At 45.6% G+C, this 21626-nt stretch overlaps 1 protein-coding gene across 2 annotated transcripts in view; it reads right to left on the minus strand.

The window, feature by feature from the left end:
- APPL2 (adaptor protein, phosphotyrosine interacting with PH domain and leucine zipper 2) overlaps positions 1-19665 on the minus strand; it is a 53872-nt gene extending 34207 nt beyond the window's left edge. The window contains exons 1-4 of one of the 2 annotated variants that reach the window (XM_042947590.1): positions 19455-19665; positions 12469-12567; positions 1396-1455; positions 773-844 (exon numbers count right to left, since the gene is read on the minus strand). In XM_042947590.1, coding sequence (XP_042803524.1) covers positions 773-844; positions 1396-1455; positions 12469-12567; positions 19455-19508 — 285 coding nt within the window. In that variant the 5' untranslated portion in view covers positions 19509-19665. The remainder of the gene's footprint in view (positions 1-772; positions 845-1395; positions 1456-12468; positions 12568-19454) is intronic. The other variant, XM_042947589.1, reaches the window with a different exon arrangement.
- Between the last annotated feature and the right edge of the window lie 1961 nt (positions 19666-21626).

The raw sequence follows: 21626 nt of genomic DNA on the forward strand, positions 1-21626 counted from the left end.
CACAAATATTCATGTATTATACAATATATGTATTATACAATACAGCTATAAGAGCAGTTATGTGAAACCCTTTGTAGTGGGGTGAATTGTGCCCACTCTCCTCCTCCCCCTAAAAACGTCCATCCAGAACATGAATATTTGGAAACAAGGTCTTCGCAGATGTAACGAAGGATCTCCCAGTGAGATCATCCTGGGTTATCCTGGTTGGCCCTAACTCCAATGACAAATGTCCTTACAAGAAGAGAAGACACAGATGGAAGGGGTGAAGTGCAGTGTGGGGAGGCGGCCATGGAAGTCAGAGGGAGAGACTGGACAGATGCAACCATCTGCCAAGGGACACGCAGGGTCACCAGAAGCCGGAAGAAGTCAAGAAGGATTCCCCCTGGGGTCTCTGGAGGGAGCACGGCCCTGCCAACAACTTGATTTCATACTTCTGGCCTCCAGAACTGTGAAAGAATACATTTCTACTGTTTTAAGCCACCGACTTGTAATTTATTACTAGCATCCCGAGAAACTAATATACTCTCCTTAGGAAACTGAATTCTTAGAAATCTTTCATTTGGTCCATCATTCATGTATACCAAAGCCCTTCCCTCACACCAGAAACAAACTAATCACATACAACCAGTCTTACGAAATGGACCTAGGAAGAGCAACAAGTTGAGTTACCTTCTCAGATATTTAAGCAAGTATCTAAAAATGGAAAGTGGGCCAAAACAAACATGAAAGAAAATTCAAGAAAGAATACAATTTTGCCATGTTGTGATCTTACCTCATCTACCACTTTGGAAAAATAGTGGAGTGTAGAAATTACTTCTTCGTCGCCTTTGCCAAGAGCAAAATTCTAAGACCAGAGAATAAAAGATCCAGGTGTTAATGCTCGGGGCAACGCCCGCGTCACCCACGTTGCGCCGCCCCCCACGCCAGCTCCCACTCTCCTCCCAAGTGCACGTCAAAGCGTCCACGCACAGAAAAGCGGTGCACTCGCCTTGTCCTACCTCAGCGATGCACTTAATCGCCCCTCCCTGACCGCTGCTTTGGTGGTCACCACCCTTCTCCTGTCTGGATGTAACGGCATCTTTGAGTTTATTTCCTGGTATTGGGTTATTTCCTGGAATTTGATTCATTTGCAGCCCCTCAGACTATAAACTCTCAAGGCAGTGGGTTACTTCTGTGCTAATTAGAAAATATCATACTTTGGGATGATCACCAGTTAGAATTTATCAGTGGAAAGGAAAAGGCAAGACAAAAAATAAATAAATAAGACTGGACTATGGACAAAAAGAAAGAAGGAAATCAAGGTCTCTCTAGGACGCCTTTGGAGAACTCCTTAAAAGAACCCCACTTATGACAGTCCTGAGCGCCACATCACATGCCACATAAACATCAAGTTACCTGTTTTTCATATGCCAGCAGCTGCTTAGAAAGCTGTTGAGTGGCCAGGCACATCTCATTCTGCAGGGAGAAGAGAAAAGCAGGTAAGATTTGTCCAACACATGTATTTCAGTGATGACCAAAAAAAGAGGTCACCTCAGAGAATCCCTTAAGAATGTATGTTTGTGTCTGTAAAATAATAGCGTGTTCAGAAATTATTTGGAAAACAAGACCAAAGCAAATTAAAAGGTTAAAACAGCCTGCATTCCCCCTGCCCGCCAACCATTTGCAAGTTACTGCTCCTTCTGGTCAGTATAAAAACAGTTATTAAAAACAGATATTGTGCCCAATATCCAACAAAGACGTGATCTTCTCACTGAGGAAGCACACATCAAAAAATTGTTACAAGCATGATGAGAACTGCAAAGGAAATCACGGACATGTTAGGAGGCTCTAACAAGAGGACCCAGATGGTCTCCAAGGAAGAGAGGTTCTAAGCAGACACTGAAGACAGACTAGGAGCTAGCGATGGGAATCAGCTTTCCAGAAGGGACCGGGATGGGGAGAAGATGCACAGTCTGAAGAGCTACGGAGCAGAGTAGCTGGAGCCAGGGGTGCAGGAGTGGGAGCAAGACAAGGCTGGGGAGCAGGCAGCGTGAGGGCACGCAGGCCTACGGTCCAGAGCTAGCCTCGACTCTATGTGCAATGGGAATTTCAACAGCACCGTGACATGATCAGATCCAGCAAACTTAAGACTACTAGGTCAGTAGTGCCGGATGGTAACATGGAAGCACAGCTGTGACATCCCAGGAGGCCTGTTTTGTGCCATTTTTCACTGGCCCCTACTGTTCATCTTCCTCTTCTCCGATTTATCGCTGTAACCTCTGGCAATAGGGCAGTTTTCCATCACTAGCCTCCCACCATCGATGCACTCAGCCCAGAAAGCGTGTCTTACGTTTCTAAAACTCAGTGAAAGCCTGTCTTCAGATTCAGGACTCACTCCTAACAGAGGGGCAGAGCCACAGGGTCTGACCTGGAGAGAATGAGGGGAGGGCACTGGCCAGCCTCGGCCTTAGCCTTCACTTACTTTCTAATTCCCCTGGGCTTACTATTCCTTTAGAGGCAAGGCCTGAACTCTGCAGGAGCTTGTTTTCTTTACCGTGGTTCTCCTTTGCAAGCCCCATCAGAGCCCTAATCCTACTTTTTTCAGCCCCCTTTGCTGACAACTAGCCAACCTGTTCCTTGACTTCCTTCATCGGCCTCAAGGAACAGTTATTAACAGACCCTGAAACATGGCTCTCTTCTTCCCCAGAATAAGATCAAACAAATATAATAAAAGTTCTCAGCTTTGGCAGTCTACCAGCATGCCATCCCTTTCAAAACTATCCAGAGCTGGTGGCCAAGAGCAAGGCAAGTGAGCACCTGCACGAGCACCAAGCCCTGCACTTAGGGAGGGGCACACAACAGCTCCCAGCACAAGGCAGGCTCCCAACGAAAGCGTGATGAATGAATGAATGAACAATCAAGGTTAGAAGACTCCTCTAAGTCGCCAGCTTAAAGCAATACTTGGAATCAGGGAGTCGGGAAAATACTTCCTAACCCTACAAGGAAACATCACAAATGGGGAGGGGCAATAAAATACAGACTGGACAGGCATGAAACAATCAGCCATGAAACACTGCCTGTTGAGCATCTTCAGCAGTGCTGCTTGGAAGGTCAGTGTGCACAGGAACGCGGGTCTTGGCCCACACTGTGGGCTGAGAGCCTCTTAGATCAGAAAATCCCTTGCTCCTCCTCTTGGAGTTAGTAGCTGAGGCTTTAGGGTCGATTTGCTCAAGCTACTTTGGCATCTGCCTAGGGATAGCATCATGTGCACTGGGATTTGCAGATTCACAGAATCATCCTAACAACAGCACCTAACACTGACAGCATTTAATCCGTGACAGATGCCACGCTGAGTGGATTCCATGCATTACCTCATTTAATTCTGACAACCCTATAAGGTAGGTTCTGATTATTAACTCAAATTTACAGATGAAGAAACTGAGGAACGGAAAGGTTAAGACACTTGCCCAGGGTCACACAGCTAGTTAGCAGCAGGGCTGGGATGTGAACCCAGGTCTGTCCCATTCTAAAATCAACACTCTTAAACACCACTCTCTAAGATCCCAAGTCCTGCTAAGAGCTGAGGCCTATGCTTTAGCCTAGAGTTGACAAACTTCCTATAAAGGGCCAGATAGACATGATTTTTGGCTTGTGAGATATGGTCTCTGCTGTGACTACTCAACTCTGCTGTTGTAATCCTAACACAGCCATAAACAAGACATAAATGAATGAGTGTGGCTACCCTCAGTTAAGCAGTTATTTACAGGGGTGCCTGGGTGGCTCAGTGGGTTAAGCCTCCAACTTCGGCTCAGGTCATGATCCCACAGTTCATGAATTCAAGCCCCACATCAGGCTCTGTGCTGACAGCTCAGAGCCTGGAGCCTGCTTCAGATTCTGTGCCTCCCTCTCTCTCTGCCCCTTCCCCACTCACACTCTGTTTCTCTCTCTAAAAAAGACACATTAAAAAAAAATTTAAACAGTTATTTACAGAAACAGGAGGCCAGCCCAAGGGTGTAAATTGCTGATGCTGCTTTAGATGGTAAACGTCTCCAAAGACCCACCCTTCAGGAGACTCTCCATTAAGCTACAGTATTTCCAATTCAAGGAACATCTTCTACTCCTTCAAGTCATTCTTTTCTTTATTTTAACTAAGTCTAAAATATTACTCCCCCATACCTGTATCCTTTAGACACTGGTCAACAGACATGATAACTACCCTCCATGCCTTCCAAACAAGCAGGAACCACGGACTACTTGAATTCCTCTCTCTACAGCTCGGTGGCAAATGCTCCAAGTGTAGTGGGAAAACCTGCCTGAATGCTGCCAGTGTCAGACTGCCCAGGCTGGCAGGGAGCACCCGTGGGCCACCCACACAGCAGGAAGACGGGGCACAACGCACAGCACTCAGCCGCTGCTTTCTGGAACTCCCGTGTACAATTGAGCTCTGCCGAGCCTCTCCTAGAAATACCTTACGAAAATGCCGTGTATTTTCAGATGTGTGTGGTTGCAGGCTGCAAGATTCTGTTCTGCCAGTACGATCTCACCGGGAACAAAGCACAGGTGCAAAATGGGCTGTCACCTGCCCCGAAAAGAAGTGAACTTCTGTACAGAGCACATCACATGAAAAATCTTTTGAACTAGACCAACTTTAACCTTACTCACACTTAATCTATCGTACACAAAGGTTTTATGAAATGCTTTGTCAACATCGGCCAATTAATCCACACCCTGTAAGGTAAACCCACACCATTATCTCTGCAGAAGGCTTGCAAAACTGGAGCTTGGGTGCAGAGTAAATATTAGTAATGACGATAATAGAGGCAGCTGCTAACATTCAGTCTTTCCTGGGTCCTTGAGAGGGCTGTTGAACGTTTTTCAAACAGTATCACATTTAATCCTTATAATGCACCTGGGAGGTAAGAACTATTATCATTATTGTTTTACAAATGAGGAGACAGAGGCTCAAAAAGGGGGATTACTTTCTAAAATCACAACTAGTAATGGCAAGGCAAAGATTCCACTCAGGTCTGGCAGACCTGCAATCTAGAGCCCAAGTTTTTAACGCTATGCTATTTCCAAGCCCTGTCGGGCCTTTGGATAGGAACATTAATCCCACACTTGACCAGCTGTGGTTCGGCACAGAGGTGGCCTAGAATTTAGACTCTAAATGGAGTTCCACGAGTAAGATTTCTGTGACATTCTGGAACCGCTCTCTGGCTATTATCTATGGTATCTGATGCCCGTGAGAATCCTTAAAAAAGATAACCTGACAAACTGATGACTGACAGCATCTCCTATATTAAATAGGACTTCCATGGCTCCTGCCAAGGCAGAAAATAGCAGTGGTGAGCAAACCTGAAAGGAAAGGAAAACCAAGCTTTTAGCAAAGGAATGTTTATCTCATAGTGGCCCAGAGTGCTTACAGAACTGTAACTGTCATCCCAAGCCACCCAAAGGCCTCTGCTGGTGGCCCAGCCACGGTGACTAGCAAGGGACAGGCTGGGAGCAGGGGCAGAGGAAATCCACTGGGGTCGAAGTCACAACGGAGGCACTTGCTTCAATCTCAGCAATGCTGCTGGCAAGCCGGTAGGGGGAAGTCTCTGTCACCATGGTGCTCACCACAAAGCCAGGGTCCAGGAGCCCTCGAGCTGGGCCGCACACAGAAGTAGTGAGAAGCGTGGGGAACAGAGGCAGGAAGCTGTGTTGGGGGGCAGGCTGTGAGGGGTGCCTGCTGAGGCTGTGGACATTAATCTGTAGAATCTGCTCTCTGGGATCTCACGGTCTAGAGGGTCAAGAAAACTTCACACTCGCTACAGCGTAAGTAATCTGACCAACAAGCGTATGGGGCATCCGGGCATGCTGCTGTGCTTTGGCCAGGAAGGGAGGAAAGGAAGAAAGGAAGGGAGGAAAGGAAGAAAGGAAGGAAGGAAAGGTGCCAGAGACCTCGAACGTGAGGTCCTAAAGCCAGAAAGGCTATTTGTCAGGGCAAGGGTTTGATGGGGATTCCTGGCAGCAGGAACGGCAGAGCAAAGTCTCAAGACATGTAGAGGGTCTGGCATAATCTGGAAAAACCAAACATGAGCCTAGAAGAGTAGGCTGATACTCAGTTCATGAAGTATGAAGCGCTTTGCACATAACTTGCTGAGGAGTTTAATCTCCACCTTGCAGTTACAGGGAGCCACGGAAACATCTGAAGACAGGGAGGGAACGGAGGTTTGGAAGTGATTCATTTAGCTGTAGGGTAGAGGTGGGACTGAAGGGGGGCAGACACCTCCCTACACGCAGGAAGATGGATCAGGAAAGAGCTGAGCACTCACTCCCACGGCACCAATAGGCAAATGTTTTTGCAATAAAGACCCAGAGACAAGGACTACAAACAGATTCTGAGATGGCCAGGCTTGCTGAAGTGATCTTAGCCCTGGAACCAAATAGAGACTAAACAGAGAAGGGTTCCAATGGGATTTTGGAGAACACCAAGACTTAAGGGTAGGCAGCAACAGGGTGCCAGGAAAGGAGAAAGACCTAGAAGGACGGTCAGAGAACTAGGAGGGGACCAGAGGGGGCCTTGTCACAGGAACCAAAGAAAGACTGCTTTAAGAGGGGTGTTGTTAAAGAATCAGGTGCTACCCAGGGCCTGAGGGTGGAGAGGGTATGATTAAGGCATTAAGCAGCCCCCACTGTAAGGTGAAGAGGGAGGCCAGACCCAGGTGGCTTGAAGAGTGAGTATCAAGCATCAAGTGACACAGGGAAGAAACCAAGTATAAACTGCTCCTTTAAGAAAGTCAGGATCAGAGGGCCAGGCTCCTATTTAACCCAAATAAGAGTCCCAGAGTAACGTGCCATCTCAAGTACTGTTATTATAAGACTTCAAAGATGATGAACACCCAGGGGCGCCTGGGTGGCTCAGCCGGTTAAGTGTCTGACTCTTGATTTCAGCTCAGGTCAGGATCTCTCAGTCATGGGATGGAGCCCCACACTGGGCTCTGTACTGAGCCGAGCGTGGTACTTGCTTGAGATCCACCCCCCAAACCCCCGCATGCTCTCTCACTCTCTCTCTCTCACAAATAAAAATAAAAAAAAAAAAATAATAAATAAATAAATAAAAAAGATGATTAACACCCAGAGGCCTACGTGCCAGGAACTGATCTTAACTTCACAGGTAAACTCTATTAACCCTCACAACAACTTGATGAGGCAGCCATTATTACGGCCTCTGTCAACTGATAAGGAAATTCAGGCAAATAAGGGACCTGCCCAACATCACACAGCAAGTGGCCAACACTGGAGCTCAGATCTGCTGAGTCCAAGGCCAAACACTTAACCCCTGTACCTAAGTGAATGACTCTCACCCAGAATCATCTTTGACCCCAATCAGAAAGCCTTCAAAGCCATCATGAGGGAAAGCTGTAGGCCCTCCATGCAAATCGAGTGCAGGATTCCAGGTCTCCAAAGCTGTTTTCAGAGACCACTCAGGCTCTCTGCTCCCTTACACCTTAAGCTACATACATATTTTTTCCTCAGTCCCTGTCATATCCACGTCAACTTGACTTTTTCAGGGCTACGCACTGACTAAAAACAATTATGCATAAAGACCAATCCAACAAGGAATTGGCTCCCACTTCTAACTTACAGGGGGCCCCCCTTTCCATGGGGGACACACTTCCAGACCCCCGGTGGATGCCTGAAATAGTGGCTAGCAATGAACTCTACATATGCCATGCTTTTTCCTACACGTACGTACTTACGATAAAGCTTTAATATATAAATTAGGCACAGTGAGAAATTAACAATACCTAATAGCAAAATGGAGAAATTACAATACAGCTGACCCTTGAAAAACATGGGTTTGAACTATGCAGGTCAACTTACATGAATTTTTTTCAATACATACAGAGCTGTAAATGTATTTTCTCCTCGTGATTTTCTTAACATCTTCTTTTCTCTAGATTATTTTATCGTAAGCATACAATATCCGATACATACAACATACAAAATATGTGTCAGTTGACTCTTTATGTTATTGAAAGGCTTCTGGTCAACAGAAGGCTATTAGTAGTTAAATCTGGGAGGAGTCAAAAGTTACATGAGGATTTTCAACGGTGTGGGGGTCAGCGCCCCAGCCCCTGCATTGTTTAAGGGTCAACTGTATACTGTAATAAAAGCTACGTGAACGTGGTCTCTCTCTCTCTCGCTCTCAAAATACCTCGTGCTGTACTCACCCTCCTTGTGATGGTGTGAGATGATAAGATGCCTACGAGGGGAGATGAAGTGAGGCGAGCGAGGTAGCACTAGGCTACCAGTGACCTTGTGGTGAAGTGTCGGGAGGAGGAGCGCTTGCTTCCAGACTGCCGATGACCGCAGGGAAACTGTTCAGAAAGCGAGCCCGCAGCTGAAGGGGGACCACCGTGCTACAAAGCGGTTCGGCTGTTCTAGAGTGGGGGTTATTCTACGATGACAGGAACAACCTCTGAACGCTCCTACTTCCGTAGCCTCTGCTGCCACTTCCGGAGACCGGTACGTCCAAAGAGTCCAGTGCAGTGGTTCAGAGTGAGAGTGCGGGTTTTGGAGTCAAAGACCCGAGTGCAAATTCCAGTTGTGCCCCTGTGACATTAGGCAAGCCACATAACCTGATCTGCAAACACATGCTAGAGTAGCTCCTTTCTTGTGAAAGCTAAATGAGACTCTACAAAGGAAATGCTTAGCCTGGTGTGTGGTATGTTTATGTGCCCAACAAATGGAGACTACTATTTATTTCTATTACTAAAACATGCAGCTCTGACCCTACCTGCCTTCCAAATCCATCCCCATCCCTATTACAAGCTCACACTCCTGGAAGTCCACTCCTCTCATTTTGTTTCCCAGTAGGTACGTTAGGTTGCTTAACTTGATATCTCTATACTCTGGATCCGTGAACAACGGAGGGGTTAGAGGGACCGACCCTACACCATGCAGCCCAAAATCTTTTAATTCCCCCAAAACTTAATAGCCTACTATTTTGTTTTGTATTTTTGTGGGGGGAGGCAAAGAGAGAGGGAGGAAGAATCCCAAGCAGGGTCCGTATAGTCAGTGCAGAGTCCAATTCGGGGCTCGATCTCACGAACCGTGGGATCCTAACCTGAGCTGAAATCAAGAGTCAAACAATGACTGAGCCACCCTGGCACCCCAAAGACTTAAAAATTTTTAACCTCTCCAAGAAAGAGACAAAATTATGGCAGATCTACTTGACTGTATATGTTATTCTGTATACCAAATATATTAAATGCAAAATTTGAGACTGACCGAGTACGTGTACATGAGCATGTATTCAGACATTATGGAGATTTTCAACATAGTTAGCCAACAGTTTGCAGGACAGCACATGTTTTTAAGTAACCCATCTCTGCTGTGTTAGTGCTGCTCCCTTCACTCAAATGACTCACAATGAGGTCCTTAGTTCTCACAATGTGCAAAGGCACATCTGACAGTTAAGAGACCAGATGTGACTTCAGGGACTGGCGTAAACTGCTGAGAACAGCTCAGAGACCACGGCTTCATTCTACCGCTTAAGTCAAAATTCAACATTTCCCCCAAAGCAGCTACAATCAGCAAAACTGTTCCCATAACTTTCCTCTAGTTTTTCTCACTCTTCCTCTTTCTAAAACTGAGGTCCAAGGGCATTCCTCCTAGCAGAATACAGAAATTTACCAACTGATCTGATTCAAAGTATCTCTCATAAACATTTATCTTTTATCAGCTGCATAAATCTGGTTTTTTTAAATATAATAAAAAAACATCTTACTAAGTGCCTGTGTTGTTAAAAAGATTATAAAACCCTATTAACTTAATCCGCCATGTCTAGGTATAAAATATGTAAGGAATAATGTTAAATAAACAAAACACAACTCGGGGAAAAAGTTAAATGAAAACAGGTCATTACTATACACACACACATCATCCACATGTGTATACACACACACACACACACACACAAACTGATCAAAGGGTCAGAAAAGTTCTTTTTTTTTAATTAAAAATAAACAAAACAAAACACCTAAGAGTTCAAATAGACCTGGAAACCAACTGACGCTGACCCAAACGATCTGGATGCTGACGGCCGCTGCTAGGCTCTGTCGCTGAGTTTGGCACCACTGACCGGCCGTTCCCGCGAGCCTCTCCTGCAGGAAATGCCGAGGCAGGAGGAACGGTTTCTGGCCAGTAGAGGACCCGTGTGCTGATCATGTGGTGTGAATGAAAAGCCAGTGTACAGACTCTTGGAATGTACGACCCACTTAATTTTGGCAAAATGTAGTTTTCTGGCTCAAAAGAAAAAACACGTAAAGAAAGCATTTGGACATCTCCAAGTAAATGACTCTGACAGACGTGGAAAGGCAGAACAGAGACTCTTGAAGTGACAGAGACATAGTCCCTAAGTCTTCGGGATCCTGAACCTTTACAAGAGGTAAATCATTTAATGACGATATTCAAATTACTGAACAGCAAGTTCAGGTGTTAAGTCCAGTTAAAAAAAAAATCCTATTTTTGGGGGTGCCTGGGTGGCTCAGTTGGTTAAGCGTCCGACTTTAGCTCAGGTCATGATCTCACAGTTCACAAGTTCGAGCCCCGCATCGGGCTCTGTGCTGACAGCTCAGAGCCTGGAGCCTGCTTTGGATTCTGTGTCTCCCTCTCTCTGCTCCTCCCTCGCTCATGCTCACTCTCTCTCTCTCTCTCTCAGAAATAAACTTAAAAAAAAAAAAAATCCTATTTTCTTAAATTTTGACTATGTAGAGAAAAACATAAAAACATACAATATAAACAAGTAGGGTTTAAAAAAATCAAAATAATATGTCCCCAGTTTCTGAATGTCTCAGCCAAATAAGTAAAATCACACAAAAGCACATGATTTGTTTGGGTTTTATAATTAGTTCCAATTAAGTTGCACTTGTATAATACAGTCTAGTTTGCAACTCTGTATCTCCAGCCTGAACTCTAGATCTGAACTTTCAACAAGCTCTTTCTCCACTTTGGACATCCCCAATCAGCCTTTCAAGAAAGAATTATGACCGGCATCCCTGTCATTCCTGACACACACACACACACACACACACACACACACACACACCCCTTCCATCTCTTCCTCTGTGCTCCCAACCATCCACCCTGTTGTTCAAGTCAAAGACCTGGACATCATTCCTGACTCATCCTTTACACATCTGACTCCTTCACATCCAATCAATCACCAACCCGCCTCCTAAACACCTCTGAATTTCATCCACTTCTTTCCACCTCTACTGCCACTTTCTAGTTCAGGCCACCCCATGCTCAGTGGCTGAGAGTTTGGGCTCTGGCTTCAGGCGGACTTGCTCTGCCACGTATGAACAGGGTGCACTTGGTCATGGTCCTGGTCGTTGGAATCCTTCAGTCTCCTGAACTATAAAACGAGGACAATGACAACAGTGCCCATCTCACAGAGTTGCTGGGGAATTTAAACGAAATATCCATGTAAAAGTCCTGAAATGTTCAGTCAATGTCAACGACCACCATCATCCTCTCTTTGGGTGCTGAGCACAATTCCTCAGGGTTAGGTGACCTCCTTTCCTAGTGGTGCAAACACTCTTAGGTAATTGTTTTCTCTGTCCTCCACCCCAAATGTAAGCAACTTGATGGCAAGCACTAATAAAACAATGACAATAACAAATCATCATATATGAATGTTAAGAGCTATATAATAATAATAACTGACTATACACTATTATTAATGTATACATATTATATACTGAATGTGGCATTTCTTTAGAGGTCATTAGTGAGAAAAAGAAACATTAACACACACAGATTTAAGTCGGCAAGGAATCAATACTCAAAAGCATCGGCTGCCATATTTTGATGTGTGACACTCAACATTTTAAGCAATTCGCAAGTCTTCCCTGAGAAAGTAACATACATGGACACTTCTTGATCTTGAAAAGATTCACTTTTGCTACTCAGCAATTTATTTTGCGTTGTTTTGCAAGTCAGAGAGATCTGTTCCCCAAAACAAAGAAGCCGCCCAACAGTTTCACAAGTGTGACTCAAGTCTTTTCAGAGGAAGCACTTGAAAAGAGCCTCTCTAGCCGCCTGCACTGACATCTAAGACTCCCATTTAGGAGAAAGACAAAGAGCATGTCTCAGAATACTGACCTCCCGCATTCACAAGTAGGAAGAGGAGATTCAAATGTTTCCCTGTGGGGCTGAATTAAAAAAAAACAACAACAAACAAAAAACAAAACTAAAACCAGTGACATGGTCCTTCTCTACTGGTTTTACTAGTCACGGGAAAATTACCCTCTTTCTTAAGCAATGAAAACAGATCGTCCTCCGTTTTTGAAAGTGAACGGAAGCAATTCTGATTTTATTTCCAAATTTTAAATGGTGTTTTTCTGACTCAAATTCCTCAACCTCCTGAGAGAAGTTCAAGATGAGGGCAGAGGGCTCCTACTCCCCCCGCCCAGGTGAGGGCGCAGCTGTGGATACCTGGGCTCCGTAGACGCGCTGCATTGCCTGGAGCAGCTGGTTGGTATAATCCGTGAGGGTGGCAGCATCTTCTTCAAAAACACTCAGTAAAGAGCGAGTCTACAAGAAAAGAAGAAATGAAGTCGACTTGATTTCTAAGTAGAAAAGTTACAGAGGAGGTAGAAAACACACACCTCTGAAACGTGGACAGAGAAGGGGCCTATTCTCTGGCTTCATTCTTTTACTGATGATAGTAGGAAGAGTTGATTTCTGGAGCTTTCATTTAGAACTGCTTTTCTAGGGGCGCTTGGGTGGGCTCAGTTGGTTAAGCCTCTGACTTCAGCTCAGGTCATGATCTCGAGGTTCGCAGGCTCAAGCCCCTGGGCTGACAGCTCAGAGCCTGGAGCCTGCTTCAGGTTCTGTGTCCCCTCTCTCTCTCTGCTCTTCCCCCTCTCATGCTCTCTCAAAAATAAATAAATGTTTAAAAAAAAAAAAGGCATTAGAACTGCTTTTCTAATCCTTCAGACTGCAACGCAGGGACAAACAATAGAATTCGAGTGTCGAGGCCAGAGAAGGAAAGCCAATTTTTAAAGAGTTAAGACTCCAGCACTATTACTGTTTCAACTTAGCCCCTACCCAAGCATCAGGAGAGTCTATGCAATTAAATTAAAAAAATTTAAAAAAAAAAAAAAAAGAGGTAAAAAGGCAGCTTCTCCTTTCCAGCCCATAAACTGAACACGACGTCAGGCCTGCGTGTTTACCTGGGGTGTGGACGCCCAGCAGTATACCACCCCAACAGCCAGCCATCTGTCTGGTTTTCTGCAGTCTTGGACATCTTGCAGGAGTGTGTCATTCTTTCCTCTTCAGACACTATGGTCAATTTTCATGTCTTTTGTCGTCTTTTATTCAACCAATTTAAAACTCACAGCCAGGACATTTCCAGATCTACCCTGGGTCCACCAGCAGATCTGGGCACAACACCGAGACAGCAACTTAACAAGAACGTGAACTCGGTTCCCTTTACGAAGACTAAACCACTCAGTGCCCTGGAGCAGCTGAACAATGTCACCAGATGAAAGGTACTTCCTACCGTTCTTATGCACAGAGCCCGACACATGGCGAACTCTGAAGAAGTATTTACATATTGATGGCATCTAAAGAAGTATCAAGGTGTCACATAAGTGACTATATCTACTCAGGGGACTTTACTTACTGTGTCCAGCGCAGTGGGAATTTAAACTATTATGCCAGGGATAATGGAATCCCTGAGAATAACCCATGAGGCACAGAACGAACAGTGAGTTACAGAAATGCTTTTAATAAGATGGTATCAAAGCACGTTACAAAGAATATCCTCTTATGGCTCATCATTTCCCTGCAAAATGAATTTCAATTCCTTCTTTTTCTCAGCTCAGGTAAGAGAGCAATAACCGGCCTCCAAGCGCCCTCAATTATCTGGGCGTTTGGGTGGTTCAGTCTGCCCTTGATCTTGTTCCACAAACTCTGGTACGCTTCACAGTAACACACACTTGTCCTGGCTTTGCCTGAGGCCTTTAAGGCTAAAAATACCTGCTCTGAGACCAGTATACTCTCTTTACTATCAGTCCTTTTTAACAGAGGGACCAGAGGCAACGAATAAGGAAGATGTCGGATAGGTTTTTAAAAAGCTCTCAATGACAGCAAAATATCAGAGTTCCTACAGTGCGTAATTCGCGTGCTAAAGCAGAGTCCATCAAACTTTTTAAAATGAAAAACGACGGTGCGCAACACATTTTACCAATGTTCGTCATTAGTACGCATACGCGCTGATTTCTATTCTATTCCATTTGTAAACAAAAATCATGATTGTGACTCACTGTATCTCATAATTGACTCATGGATGTCAACCAGTAGGTGAAAAACACTGGGTTAGAATTCTTCATTCTGTCTTCTTAAAATATACTTTTTTTCAGGGGCGCCTGGGTGGCTCAGTCAGTTAAGCATCCAACTCTTGGTTTCAGCTCAGGTCATGATCTCAAGGTTGGTGAGTTCAAGCCCCACATCAGGCTCCACGCTGACAGCACAGAGCCTGCTTGAGATTCTCTCTTTCTCTCTCTCTCCCCCTCCCCTGCTCATGCTCTCGCTCTCAAAATAAATAAATAAAACTTAAAATTAAATAAATATAATTTTTATTTTGGAAAATAAAAAAAGACTGCATTCATTCATTGATGCATGCGTCTCTGCCTTCATCTAATATCTGACAAAACATTGTGATGGGAACTGGGATTCAAAGGTGATCAGAATCGACTCTATGTTCTCCAGGAGCTTATAGCCTGCTGCACCTCTCAAAGGACCTGGGAGGACCTTGGGGGACCATGTCAGTGCTGAGTCCAAATTCAAGCTCTGACACTAATTTGCAGGGTTACTGAGATCATGAATATACATAAAGTGCCTACTACTGTGTGACCTAGAGTTACAGCAGATGACACTGATTATGACGATAATGAGCGCTGATTACTTACTAAAGATAATAGAGGCTTTACACGTAGGATTTCATTTTGCCAACTGAGAGCAGAGTTTGCTGAAGATACCGAGAGCAGCTACAGACGAAGCCTCTGGGAGACTCGGAAAGGGAAGGAGCACGGGTCTGTGTATGATTTCACTTTAACACCACAGCAATGGTTATCTATAAATGTTATCTAAGAGTGAAGGACCTTGTCATCTTTTTGTAGTCATGGTGTCAATGCTGTAGGAACTCACCCATGTCTATTATGATCCTGGTATCTTTCTTCGCTGTACCTACCATGTCTAGGATATTGAGAAGAATGATACAACTGGATTGAGGATATTTAATTTTTTAAAATACTATAAATATCCATTTAGTCAAGTCCTACTCCTTGTTTTCAAAACTCTTAGGAATAAAATTGAGTGGAAAATGATAGGTAAGATGAAAAGAGAAGGCTTGTGTTAATGTCCTCCACAAAGAGAACAGGAAAAAAAACGAAAACTCCTTTACTCTGTACCTCCTAGGTGTGAGACACTGTGGTGGGCATTAAATATTTGTTATTTCACTGAATCCTTCCAACAACTTTAGGAGACAGATACCATGGATACAGATACCATGGATATCTGTCACAGACGATAAAACTAAGGCTCATCAAGGTTAAGAAACTTGCTCAACCTCCCGTGGTGGGGAAGCAGCAGGGCTGGGATGTAAATCCAGGTTTGTCTGGACCGATGGCCATGCTTCCTCCACCGCAGGAGGCTGTACCTGTCACCCAGCAGGCTGAGCTTTACCAGTGGGCGTGCTCTGTGGTCCACAGCCCAAGTCCTTCCTGCCTGGAGCTGGCTTCCCTTTGGTCATCCTACTGCCACGCTCTCACCTATAACAACTGCTAAATACTTGTATCAGAAGAGTTTTGTTTTGTTTCCTTACACTCTGGACATGTTTACCATGACCCCCATTAGCACTGGCAAGAAAAATCCAGTCTTTCTAATTTAACTAGGTCATGGTCACAGCTGAAAAATACACCCAGCTATCTTAGGCACTGTTTTGATATCCACATTATCAGCTCCATATCTGCTTAAATTTATATTTGGAACAACAGGAATGTTCTTAGTCATAAGGAATGAGACCAAGCACCAGGCACAGGTACATCAGACATCAAAGACTCTACTTAAAAGTCTGAAAGACGATGGTGCGTGTCACTTATAAAGATAACAGCAATCATTTATGGCGTGACTATGACAAGCAGGCATAAATAACTTTAGCACGTTATTTATTCTTCATAAGAAGCCCATTAAGTAATTACTTTTATTCTAATTTTACACATCTCAAAACACAAGCTCAGAGAGGGTGAGTAACCTGCATAACGTAACAGAGGCAGAAACAGGATTTCAATCCCATCCTTTCTCTACTATGCACTCTTAAGAGTATGTCCAGCCAGAAAAACCAAACCAGACACTCCAAGGATACAGCCTCAGCTCCACATCACCCCTCCATCTTAAAGAAACTGGCTGTTCCCTAATAAAAGAGTCCCAGACATGGTTTACTCTCCAGAGTAGTATCTGATTATATAACGGCACAGCCTTAATAACTCTGATTGTAAAATACATGCATTGTTCTTCACAAAGAAGACATAACCACAGGCTGTTCTGAGGCATCTTGCTTGAGGAAAGAAAAGCCTGGCTTGGTCAAGGACGGCCGTTCCCAGTTGGGCCACTCAGTGCATAAGCTCAGAACTAAGTCTTTTTCTCTGGGCTTCAGTTATGCCAAGGGAAAGGAAACAAACAAACAAAAATCAAGAAAACAGCGAGCAATAGTGCCTTTGTCTGCACCTTATCTCAAAAGCATGCTATCACGCAAAAGACAGTAAGCCCCTGGGGGCTGCAGCTGCCCGCATCAGTCCTTATCTGTCTCCCGGAACAGACTGTGCACCAGTGGCGGGCAGGCATTCTCACCATGTCACTATATTCCCGGCATCTAGCAGAGCCTGGCAAGGAGCCGAGGCTCGTAATCGGCCATGGAGACAAGTATGTTAGTCCCTAAAACACTGTGCATCTCACATATCAGATGTAACTAGAAATAACGTGTGTGTGCACAGACGGGGTCTTACAATACACCCCGCAGAACTAAAAAGGAGGAAATGAATAGATGTGTCTAAGGGAGGTCAACTGCTATTCAGCTCTTCTTGGGTCACTGAGTTCAAATACAAAAGCTTTTGTGTTCACTAATCAGTCCTGCGCAGGCTGCTGCGGCAACCCTCATAACTACTCTTCAGAAAACTAGAACAAACAAACGATAGATGGTTTCTCAGGACCTTTTCCTTTCAGCGGAAAAACATTTTAGGTCACCGATGACAGAAAATCCAGGTGCCAGGTAGCTGGGTCAACTTGAACAATATACTCAGACTCCCTGGTTCCAATCCTGGCTCAGCCGCTGCAGTGTGTATAATCTGGGGCAAGTTATTTAACTTCTCTGCTCCTTGGTACTTTTAATAGGAAGCCTACTACTTCAAAAGACTGTCGGGAACATGAAGTGAATTAATACAGGTGAAGGATTTAGAATGGTGCCTGGCACACAAAATGCATGCGTGATATAGGGATTTGTTACTGTTTTTACTCTGCACACATAAAACGAAGGACTCTGATTAGCTTCTCTCCAGTTCCAAATCTATGAGTCTCCTTGGAAGAAAGGCCGCTTTAGGCACATGCCCCCTGTAAGACTGCTAAATAAATATATTCTGATGAGTATCAAAGGCCTTCTTGAAAGTTAGCTTCCACTGAACAACCTCGTGAAGAACCCCAGCAGGGTTACACCCAACTCCCAAAGGCAGTAGCAACTTCCCCACGTGAAGAGGAACATCACATAGGAAGGGCAATGCCACACAACCTCCTCTTTCACATAACAAGCTCAAAGTTACAAACCATGCACTATGATAGAATTTTAAGCTTCGAAAGCCCCTTAGAGGTCATCTGCTCCAGGTCCCTCATTCTGCAGACGAGAAAACGGACTCAGTCACAGGGTGGAGATGGCTGACATGCCCCAGTCACACGACGAGTCAGTGGGAGAGCAAGAATCAGGACCCAGGTTTCCTGACTTGCTTGCCTCACTGCTGAGCAAACCCTGTAAATGACTCAGAAATTGTGCCTGTTCACTTATGCGAGAGGCAAAAATGCAGCATGTGACTTACCAGCAACATGGAGAGTCAGTTAGTACAACCTCTCTGACCTGGCTCAGCCCATCACCATGATCAGTTAGGAAAGCAAGAGATCTTTGCACTGTTTCTCCAACTACAAAGCAAATGGAAATCCTAAATTCTACCTTATTATCTTCACATCTCACACTATTTGTGAGGATGCACAAAATGACTTCTCCAAAGAGCTTTGGTCCCATTAAAATGCCACCAGTCTGAAGCCTTCAAAGAGCCCTTTGAAAAGTCAATCAGACCAGCGGATGCCAATTAAAAAAAAAAAAAAAGTCACAGCTTGATCAAGTTTCTCACTTGCCTACCTAAAGATCAAAAAAAAAAAAAAAAAAAAGGGGGGGGGAGAGGGCAGAAGAAAACTTAAGCACGCAGCCCTTTTACTACTTATTCTGAACTGGCAAGATGCAGAGTGGGTGTAGCTAAGTCCATCAAAAGGTCATTGAACCAGGAGTTCAATCCGCTAAGAAAAAGGAAAGGAACCGAAAAGAGAAGGAAAACAGGTTAATATCATAAGAATTTTTCAAGAGTTGAGACACCTGGGCATAAAGAGACTTCTTTAAACAACTCAGAACCAGGAGAGCGGATATGAAACTGGGGAAATGCTAATGGGGAACAAAAGTTCCCTGAAGAGAAGCCCATTGGATTATAAACTAATGTCATTCTGCACTCCTCTGCCATATTTACGCAGCCCCTTTCATCTGCAGAACTCAAAGGACTTAACTTCCATCTCGAGCGTGCTAATGAAGTTCCCCCGTGCCACAAATAGGGCAGGTGCTGTCATTTTCTCTTGACAAATGGGAAAACTGCCGAAGGGTACCGCTGAGAAAGAGATCTAGGCTCTCTGCCTCCCATCTTGGCCCTAAATCCACCAGGACCTATCCCATCAGTGGTAGTAGCGGGGATAATAATAACTAAGATTGACTACTTCTTTTCTACCAGACGTTACCCGCTAACAACCTGACAGGCTTTCCCTTACTTAATTCTGACAACTCTACCAGGCGGATACAATTATTACCCCTGGGTTACAGATGACAAAACTGCAGCACAAAAAGGTTAAATTATCTGCCCGAGGCGCTCAGCGAAGCGGGGGAGCCGGAGTTTAGGCCGGGCAGCGTCAGTTTCAGCTGACTTTGGGAAGGGGTCGCGCCACAAAGACTCCGGCCGTGGGGTGCCCCCCCGGGTTCTCCAGCCCCGCCTGAGGGGTGCCCCCTCCCGGCCGGCCGGCCCACCCCGCGTGCTCCAGGCCTTCATCCCGGGGCTTGAGGGGGGCCTCCCCGGCCTCCGGCCCCCGGGCGAGGTGACCGGAGCGGCGGGAGGTACCTGGGGGCTGTCCTGCAACGCCTCCTCCAGCAGGAGCTTGTCCACCGCGGGCATGGTGGCGCGGAGCCGGACCGGAGGGCGCAGGGCGGGAGGCGCGGCCGCGGAGGGTGCTCGAGACTGAAGCGACGAGGCTGACGCTCCGTGCCCGCCGCGGCCCCGCGCGCGCCCACGCCTGACCACAGGACGCCACCCCCGCAGCCTCCCGCCCACCCGCCGGCCCTCCTCCCAGCCCAACCCTCGGCGGGGCTGAATCAACAGGAAGTGTGGCGACCGCATGGGTGAGCCACCGGAAGTGTGGCTGCCCCGCTTCCGCCGCACCGCACCTCACGGGAAGCCGCAGAGCCTCGCGCGGGTCCGGCTGCTCAGTGCTGGCCGCGGGTGTTAAGGTCTGCGGTTAGGGAGCCGGATGCTTAACGCTGGTCCGTGTCGTTAGCGCCCCAAACCACACCTCGAGAGCGGAACGACAGGGTTTTATCTACTTGTGGTTGCCCAGAAGACTTTTGAATCGAAGGAGATAGGAGCGAACAGATTTTTGCCGCGGCGACTCTCGCCGCTTTTTTACTGGAGGGAAAAAGCTTACGCTTGCCACGCCACTTTTTTCTAGATAAATCCCGTTGGCCCCGTAGCAGCTCTGAGCGCAGAGTCGCCTAATTCTTGAGAAGAAAATGGATAACGGAATCATCTGTGTTTTTCAGAAGTAGCCATTTGTCATTTTGGAAAATTTCATAATCTAGTTTTTAGACTTGGAAGGAATAGGTAATATAGTTCGATTCTCATTTGGAGGTAAGAAAGCTGGCCCCAGAGAATGAGTGATTTGGTCAGGGTCCAACAACGAAAGGTATTGGAAGAAGAGACGGAAGCAGTGGGGAGTACTGGCAAACGGAACTTGATGTCTTCTTATCCCAAAGGCAAGGGTTTCAGAAGTTCTTTCTTTAAGAATCAGTGGGGTTTGTCTAATAGAACGCATTACCAGAAACAACAGGCAGGATATGATAAAATTACACAAATGCTATAGAAACACCTAGGTATATTAAGGCACAACCTGAGTTGCAAACACCTGTGAAATTCTGGTGGCGTACTGCCTGGTCCCTTGGAGATTTTAAGGCCATTATTCCTAGTTGGCTCTGGCCAGCACCAACTTTTCCTGAGCCGTTGTACAGCTTCCATGGGGGAAATCATCCAGCATCCATTTCCCCACCGTATTCTTTCTCCTTAGGTATCATGTTCAAACCATGTCCCTTCCTTTCCTTATATATTCTGTTAAGTACCATTCAGTTAATTTCACCTCCTGCGCTCTCCCAGCCCTCTCCTGACTGAAATCCTCTCCCAAAGGCCAGATTCAAGTTCTTCTTTCCTCCTCCCTGGCCCCAAAGATCACTCCCTACTCTGAACAGCCCCCTCCTTCATTGACACCCAAGGCGTCTTACCAGGTGGTGCTTTTTCTTTCCGTGTAGAGCTCACTCCCTGTGTAAATAGAAAACCTCTCAAGAGCATAGTACATCTTTTTTTTTTTTAATCTGAATACTGATACATGTGATAAATACTTGTTTGCTGTTTATGACATGTTCATCTCTTACAACTCTTTTCCAATTACTTTTTTTTAAACGTTTATTTATTTTTGAGACAGAGAGCATGAATGGGGGAGGGTCAGAGAGAGGGAGACACAGAATCTGAAACAGGCTCCAGGCTCTGAGCTGTCAGCACAGAACCCAACGCGGGGCTCGAACTCACAGACCGCGAGGTCATGACCTGAGCCGAAGTCCCCCGCTTAACCCACTGAGCCACCCAGGCGCCCCCCCAATTACTTAAGAGAAATTTCCCCCAGCCTTCCATCTTGCGTTGTTTCTACCCTTCCAGCCAATTGAAAACAAAACAGTTATCAATTGCCTACCAGGCAAACAATAATGATCCTGCTGATAAGAATAGTATAAGATTGTACCAAGAGAAAGAAATGCATACATTTTAATTTTTTAATGTTTGTTTATTTTTGAGAGACAGAGACATAGCGTGAGTGGGGGAGGGGCAGACAGAGAGGGAGACACAGAATCTGAAGGCGGCTCCAGGCTCTAAGCTGTCAGCACAGAGCCTAATGAGGGGTTTGAACCCACAAGCTGTGAGATCATGACCTGAGCCGAAGTTGGAAGCTTAACTGACTGAGCCACCCAGGTGCCC

This window comes from Panthera leo, chromosome B4 (assembly GCF_018350215.1).
Source record: "Panthera leo isolate Ple1 chromosome B4, P.leo_Ple1_pat1.1, whole genome shotgun sequence".
In the NCBI taxonomy this organism is placed as follows: Eukaryota; Metazoa; Chordata; class Mammalia; order Carnivora; family Felidae; genus Panthera; species Panthera leo.